General features: G+C 47.4%; 1 protein-coding gene across 1 annotated transcript; it reads left to right on the forward strand.

Annotated features, from left to right (window-relative positions):
• The first annotated feature begins 1437 nt into the window (after window positions 1-1437).
• On the forward strand, window positions 1438-7619 carry LOC135189824 (transthyretin-like). The gene is made up of 4 exons (XM_064170549.1): window positions 1438-1518; window positions 3866-3996; window positions 6766-6901; window positions 7346-7619. The coding sequence occupies exons 1-4, from the start codon at window positions 1450-1452 to the stop codon at window positions 7451-7453; spliced, it is 444 nt and encodes a 147-aa protein (XP_064026619.1). The 5' UTR covers window positions 1438-1449; the 3' UTR covers window positions 7454-7619.
• The last annotated feature ends 253 nt before the right edge of the window (window positions 7620-7872 follow it).

Here is a 7872-nt window from a genome sequence, read left to right on the forward strand (position 1 = left end):
CATTTTTACCAGCTCTGCTCTTTAACCCAGCTGGCTGAAGTGTTCAGGTGCATTCCAGTTTTATCTGCCATAAGCCAGGTCTCCAGCCATCATTTTCAGAAGTCCTAAAAGAGAAGCATTAACTTACTATTCTCTTTGCACTTGTAGAAAGGAGAAAAGCTGTGGAGTGACTGTGGTTCATATCATGTTGTTGACAAACTGAGCAAGGACTGTGAGGACTTCAGCAGTGATTTCTTAGCCTGTTGCATGCTGAAGCAAAGGACTGGGCTCTGTTCTAGTGGGATTGCAGAAACTTCAGAGCTAGTTACTGAAATCATGCCCTTCAGGATCCATCAGCACTCGTCTCCCACTGACCTTGGAGTTTATCTCTGCACCCAGAGCCTGCTGGGATTCCTGCACACCAAGTGAATCCACGAGTTACAAAAGCTTGCCTCTAACATTTCACTGTCTGCTGGCTTTTTACTCTGCTTTCTGGACACTACCATGGTTGCACAACTCTAGTAAGCAGTGCAAAGAGTTTCAAAACTGCATCCAGCATAAAGCAGGCAGATGTCATGGGATCCTGCTACTAATGGAGCTTGAAAACCAGCTGGTTTGATTTGCAGTGGGCTGCATCCAGCCCTCAAAACAAGACATCGGTAGGTTCACGCAGGTATAATCACCCCAAACAAACAAACAAACAAAAGACTACTCTGCTAGTAGCACTCACCCACCTGATGGCAGGACAAGCCTAGGAAGAGAGTGTACCTGCAAGTGTCTAACCAAAGGCTAAACACAGCTGAATTTCAAGAAATACCATTTGCCTAAAACGACTCAAATGCCTCAGGTGGGAGCTGAGCTGTACGGGATGTAAGGGACAAGCAAAGCACTTAGACTGTGACTTAAAGCGCTCTGCTTCAGACATGGGTGTGTAGGTATCTGTTTAGTGTGCTGAAACCAAAAGGGACATATTTTTCCTCCAGGGGCATGCATCAGCCAACTAGACAACCCACACACTATCCACTTCACTGAGATCAAGGTGGGGAGGCCACCACAGAGAAAGATGGGTGAAGCCAGTTATGCCAAGCCTAAACCACGGCGAAATTCTCCCTGAAACTGTTGATCTGACCACAAATTTGTCTCTCTCTCAACTGCAGCAGCTCTGCACAGCACTGCCCCTCGACAAAAAGAGAAAATAAAACAGAGCAGACATTGTCTGCAAGAAAACAGAGCCTGCAGCTGAGCTGTGAGAGAAGCAATCCTAGAAAAGCCTGATTTTAGCAGACAAGGTCCATGTTTGTATGAGTTACTTATTTTCTCGCTGTTTACTAAGTAAACAGCATGAATTGGCAAGCTGAAAGTCATATGGATCTTCTGATAAGTGGCCCCTGTTTAGGGGCTTTGATATAAAAATCACAGGTGCCACCAATCTCTCCTTGCTGGCACTGAGACGTCCCAGCGGCAGGCACCATGGCTTTTGGTTCAGTGCTCCTGCTGCTCTTAGCTGGCCTGGCACTGCTCTCTGAAGCTGCACCACCGGTAAGTGTCGCAGCAAGGCTGAGCTCCTTCGTGCTGATGTAGTCCCAGCTTTTTATCCTTGTGCTTTAATTAGTGTTCAGTGAAACCAGAATATTCCCCTGTACTGCAGCTGCTTTGGTTTTTTGGCGTGTGTGGGCTGTAGTCCTCTCCTGCTGCTCTTTCTCTGGTGCTTCCTTCGCCTTCTCTAGGGATCTGGTTTGAGGGCTTTTATGGGTAGAGAAGCAGCACTTTTGTGGAGTGAATATGAGCTTTCTTTCCCTTGTCCTACACAGCTATTCACATCACCACTGAGTTTTGTCGTTGGACTCAGTGATGATGTGAGTAACTGTGTAAGACAAGGGCAAAAAGGTCATATTCACTACACAGAAGCCTTGGGCCTGTTGGGAAGCAGCTAACAGCCCTTGTAACACAACACACAAGCTGCTGTTGTGAGGGATTACCTTTCCTGTGTGAGGAACACCCTGGAGAAATGCCTTCTGCAGCCTTCTCCCTGACTGCTCTACCCAGCCCAGCTCTAGCCCATGCAAGCAAGAGGGAATCTCAACACTCCTGGATGCAAGCAAAGAGCAGAGGCAAACCCAGCTCCTGCTTGCAGAGGGTTGATTCATTCCAGCAAAGCAAGTTGGAGACACAGATGCTTCAGCCTGGCATTCTCCTACAACAGTCACAGAATCACAGAATTAGCCAGGATCATCGAGTCCAACCTGCCACCTAACCCTTCTAATTAACTCAACTATGGCACTAAGTGCCTCATCCAACCTCCTTTTGAACACCTCCAGGGATGGTGACTCCACCACCTCCCAGGCAGCCCATTCCAATGCCAATCACACCTTCCATGAAGAACTTCTTCCTGACATCCAGCCTGAACCTGCCCTGGCACAGTTTGAGACTGTGTCCTCTTGTTCTGTTGCTGCTTGCCTGGCAGCAGAGCCCAACCCCACCTGGCTACAGCCTCCTTCCAGGTAGTTGCAGACAGCAATGAGGCCTCCCCTGAGCCTCCTCTGCTGCAGGCTGCACACCCCCAGCTCCCTCAGCCTCTCCTCGTAGGCCACTCACCAGCCTTGCTGTGTCTCTCTCGCTCTCCTCCTGTTTCTCCTTCCTCTCAAGCTCTGATCTTCAAGGAAATGGACACCTGACCACCTTCTGTGAGGAAAGAGATTTCCATTGAGCTCCAGGAAAATAGCTCCCATGGGCAATGCCTCCAGGAAGCATTAGCAAGGAGCCTGCATGCCGCAGCCAGGGCGCCGGAGCGGCCGGGGCACACAGGCAGCACAGACCCACTCGGGCTCCCTGCTCTGCTGCTAGGCAGGGCTGCTGGCCTGTGGGATGGGCACTACATCCAGGGACTGTCAGAGGGCATGTAAGAGTTCCCACCATGTTTTACCATTTACCTCTTCATCTTTACCATCTACCCCACGCTTCATTTTGCAGTGATTAAATGGAGATAGAAGGTCACTGCTCTGAGACCATCCCAGAGCAGCACTTCCCACGGGGCTCTGCTTGCTCACTTTTCACCTGCAGAATTAGGCAGGGGAAGGTTAAAGCCCTGATTTGGTCCTGCCTTTAAAGAGATAAAATACAGGGCATAAGCACAGCCTGTGATGAATGCACTGGGAGTGAAACTACCATCTCTAAAGGAGAGTTGTCCTGTCCCTGCACAGCTGTCAGGGGCTGATCAATCTGACCCTGCATGGAGTTAGGTGAGAGTCCATGTGCAGTGCTTATCTAGCTTACAGCAGAATTAAGGTAACTCTATGACCCCTGGGGGTCTTCAAGAAAAGACTGGATGAGGCACTTTGTGCCATGGTCTAGTTGATTGGTTAGGGCTGGGTGCTAGGTTGGACTGGATGAGCTTGGAGGTCTCTTCCAACCTGGTTGATTCTGTGGTTCTATGATTCTATGGCTGCAAGACATCAGAGGCTCTCAAATCCAGAAAGCCACACTGAAATCACCACTCCAAAACACGTAGGGAGAGTTGCCAGAATTGTAAACTTTCCTATTGCCTTTGAGGATTTAATTATTCCATGTTGAGGTCACCATTTAGGTACCACTTCATGCTGGAGCTGGTGTGCAGCTGAGCCATGCAAAGACAGGACAGAAGCCTGATCTCACACAGAGCAGCACATTGCTACACTCCTCCTGACAGCTCCTGACATCTTCCTCACTGGCTCCACTGTACCCAGCCCCCAGGAAGCCTGAGGCTCCATTTCTGCAGCACAGAGTGCTCTTGCTGAGGGGAATATTGATGCATTCTGTAGATGTAAAGAAAAAACCATTCCTCCCTGCTTCATTATGCACCACTGCTCACCTTCCTCGCACCATAACACCTCTCTCTTCCTGTCTCAAGGTCTCTGCTGACTCCAAGCATCCTCTTTCTATCAAAGTTCTGGATTCAGTCCGAGGAAGTCCAGCTCCAAATGTTCCAGTTAAGTTATATAAAGAAGCTGCAGATGGATCCTGGGAGCTGTTAAATTCAAAGTAAGTCACACCAAAATGCTGAGTGAAAGTAGGGAAAGGCAACGGGAGGAGGCCGAAGAGTTGCAAACCCAGCGTCACATTCTCCAGCAGCAGATGTGATCTTCACTCAGATGGGAAGGGAAGGTCCTGTTGGATCCATTTACTGCAAACTGTCTTTAACTGTAGCACAGTTCCAACTACCAAAATGGGTTTATAATGCTTTACAACCACTCTGAGCACGAGAGACTGTTTTAAACTCTCCTTTAATTCGATCCTTGCTTCTCTTCAATTTCATTACCAGGGATTATGTTACTTTTTAGTACCCAGCAATGAACTGCTGCACTGTTGCCAGAACACTCTTCTAGGGTATTTTGTTTGGGGTTTCTTTTCATGATGAGGAAGTTGTGAGAATCCTAAATCAGCCTCTCCAGCCTTGTTAATTTGTAAACAGTTGGATGTTAGCAAGAAATTCTGAAACCATTGCTCTCAGATAAAGATGCCTGCTTTTAGCTGAGACTGATTGTTAGAGGAAGGAATAATCAATCTATCAGAAAGGAAAACCAGAGATGTCTGGGTCCAATTCTGCTGCCCAAACACAAGATGGACATCTAACTGATGGAGCAGATCCAGAGGAGGGCCATAAAGATGATCAGAGCGCTGGAGAACCTCCCCTATGGGGACAGTCTGGGAGAGTTGGGGCTGTTCCACCTGGAGAAGGGAAGGCTCTGGGAAGACATTTAAGCAGCCTTGCAGTAACTGAAGAAGCCTACAAGAAAGCTTTCTACAAGGACTTGTAGTGGTAGGACAAGGGGTAATGGATTGAAGCCTGAGGAGGACAGATTTAGACTCAAGGTTGGAAAGACATTTTCTACAGCAAGGGTGGTAAGACACTGAAACAGGTTGCCCAGGGACATTCCCTCCCTGGAGCTGTTCAAGGCCAGGTAGGATGAGGCTTTGAGCAAGCTGCACTGGTGGGAGGTGTCTCTGCCCATGGCAGGGGCTTGGAACTGGATGAGCTTTAAGGTCCCTTCCAAGCCAAACCATTTAGTGATTCCTTGAATCTGAATGGATTTTAAAACACCTGATAACTGACTAGAGAATCTTGTAAGACCCAAGTGGCATTCAGCAACTTCATAGTTGTTAACTGTATTAAAGCACAAATTCCAAGCAATGAACTAGAGGATCTCAGGATGTTAGGGGTTAGAAAGGACCCAAAGAGATCATCAAGTCCAACCCCTCCTGCCAAAGCAGGAGCATACAATCTAGCTCAGGTCACAGAGGAACACATCCAGACAGGCCTTGGAAGTCTCTAGAGGAGGAGACTCCACAACCTTACTGGGTTCCAGTGCTCTGTGACCCTTACAGTAAAGAAGTTCCTCTTATGTTGAGCTAGAACCTCCTGTGCTGCAGCTTCCATCCATTGCTGCTTGTCCTATCCAGGCATTTTGAATGGAATCTGTTCAGAGAAAGTTCTGGCAGCTAGACCAAAATCCAGTGGTTTGTGACTACTAAAATCAGCAGCACTATCACTTGTGGATAACCTACCTAATCCAAACCCAATGTTATATAACTTATTTCACAGAAACAGGCTTCAACTTAGAGCCATGTTTGAGAGCCAACATTCAATATTGGCTCTGGAGCCCTAAATGGGCATACATCAAAGGTGTATGGTTTCATACCAGTGCTATGGCCTTGGGGAGCACTGATAGCAGCTGCAGATCAAACAAAGCCATCTGTTTGTTGAGGCTGGAAAACCAACTGATCAATACAGGCAAGAGGGAATTCTGTCAGGCCATGCTGTTGGCTGACCTACAGGCATTTGAAATAGCAGATCTCAGTTTTCAAGTAGCCAGCTGCAATAAATTCTATTGATACTGATAAAACAACTCGAGATAAGAATATCATGGTTTGGGGCTAATTGGGGCATCTTAATGAGAGAAATTAGATCATTGGCTGTAAAGAGAAAATAATCATGAAGTCTGTATCATTCATTGGTTTGCTGAGAGGGATAAAAAGCCAACAAGTCAACGATTTATCCCACCCTGGTCTGGGATGCTGGATCTGTTCGCTTCCTCCTCGCTCCGCTCTAATATCTTTTCTACTAATCTTGGCTAACACATAACAACGTAAGCTTTGCTGCTTGTTTTGTCTGTCTGGGAAAGTCAAGGGAGAAAGAGAGGGCAGCTTTATTTGGCTGTATTATTTCTTGCTTGGCTGTATTATTTCTTATTTGTATATAGTTGTAGATGCTTGTAAGTAGAGTGTGTAGAGATGCTTGTAAATTTAGCTGTGCTGTAAATAGAGCTTTGTCTTACTTCCAAGCCTTCTGAGCTACTCTGGTAAATTTCAGTAGTGGGGGGTGGGGGGAGAAGATTCCTAAGCCCCCAAAGATGGAACAATCAAGAGAGCTGACCCTACTGGTATGTGCAGTGCAGGCAGCGCAGAGCATCCGCATTGCTCACAGCAGCGCTGATGGCTTCTCGCTGCGTGGGTTCATTTAATTAACTCCAAGACTCTTCCGAGAGCCCATGCATAATACTGCCAGCTTTTGGCTCACCCCCAAGCCATGCAGAGTAGTGAGGTGGCAGGCAGCTGTCTGCTGTGGCCACCATGGAAGTAGCAAATGCCAAGATAAGCTCTGAAGCATCCACAATAGAGCTGGACCTGAGCCCTTCCAGCCCAACAGAAGCATTCACCCTGCTACTTAAGCCCCACAACCTCACTCCAGTGCAGTCACTAAGATTACATCTTAAGCAAAATCTGAGAGTGCATTCTTCTGCCATCACACAGGCAAACCAACAACAATGGAGAGCTCCATGAGCTCACCAGTAAGGAGAACTTTGTAACCGGCTTATACAAGATCGAGCTCGACACAGCCGCTTACTGGAAGGCACTGGGCTTGAATCCCTTCCATCACCATGCTGATGTGAGTACTCACCCCCTCCTCCACTCTAGGTCCACAGAATGAAGACACTTTATATGCCTAGGTGCCAGTTACTAATTGCATGTGCTGGGAATTTCTTTTCTCTAAAATATTTTTACATGAGCACTTTTAAGTCCACAGTCTTTGTGGACAGGCTGAGAGGTAACAGCTTCAAACTGGAAAAAGCTGGGATTAGATGGGACTTGATGAAGAATTTCTTCTCTAGGAGAGTGGCAAGGCACTGGAACAGGTTGCCCAAAGGAGTTGTGGAGGCACCAATCCTGGCAGTGTTCCATGCCAGGTTGGATGGGGCATTAAGCCCACACCTCTAGTAGGAGGTGTCCCTGCCTGTGGCACTGGAGTTGGATGATCTTTAAGGCCCCTTCTAACACAAAGCCTCCTCTGATGCTGTGAATTATCTGGCATTTGCTTTTTTTCTTTCCCCAGGTGGTGTTCACAGCTAACGACTCTGGCTATCGCCACCACTCCATCACTGTTCTCCTCAGTCCCTTCTCTTACTCGACTACAGCAGTAGTCAGTGAGCCAGTGGAATAGAAGACCACACTGAGCATGAAAACGTAGAGGTGTGAATTGAAATTCCCATAAAGAACAAGATCTTTGCTTCTGACTTAGCAACACTTCTCTTTAGGAAGAACAGTTACTGGCTTTATTTTCCAGCACTCTTCTGAATAAAAGCATCCTGCCTTTCTGTACTCTGTAATCACTGCTCTGCTGAAGAAAAGTTTAGGGCTTGGAAAAAAATACATTAAGCTTGGGGGGGGAAGTGCATTGAAACTGCATTAGTGGGGTTCTGTGAACAAATGGAAGCCTCCCATGTGGGAATCACCCACATTCCTCCTTGCAAAGGAAGCGAACAAAACACATCTGAAAGGCATCTCACGGAAAGTAAGCACCAGGGAAAATGCAATCCACCACCTCCCATCCCCTCTGCTTTATTAGTGAAGCCCACAAGA

This window comes from Pogoniulus pusillus, chromosome 34 (assembly GCF_015220805.1).
Source record: "Pogoniulus pusillus isolate bPogPus1 chromosome 34, bPogPus1.pri, whole genome shotgun sequence".
Lineage (NCBI taxonomy): Eukaryota > Metazoa > Chordata > Aves > Piciformes > Lybiidae > Pogoniulus > Pogoniulus pusillus.

Excerpts from the sequence above, each read along its gene's own strand:
- LOC135189824 (XM_064170549.1), top strand. The coding sequence starts at position 1,450 with ATGGCTTTTGGTTCAGTGCTCCTGCTGCTCTTAGCTGGCCTGGCACTG. Across the intron at positions 1,519-3,865 it reads TCTCTGAAGCTGCACCACCG|GTCTCTGCTGACTCCAAGCA; the intron begins GTAAGTGTCGCA and ends TCCTGTCTCAAG. Across the intron at positions 3,997-6,765 it reads TGGGAGCTGTTAAATTCAAA|GCAAACCAACAACAATGGAG; the intron begins GTAAGTCACACC and ends GCCATCACACAG.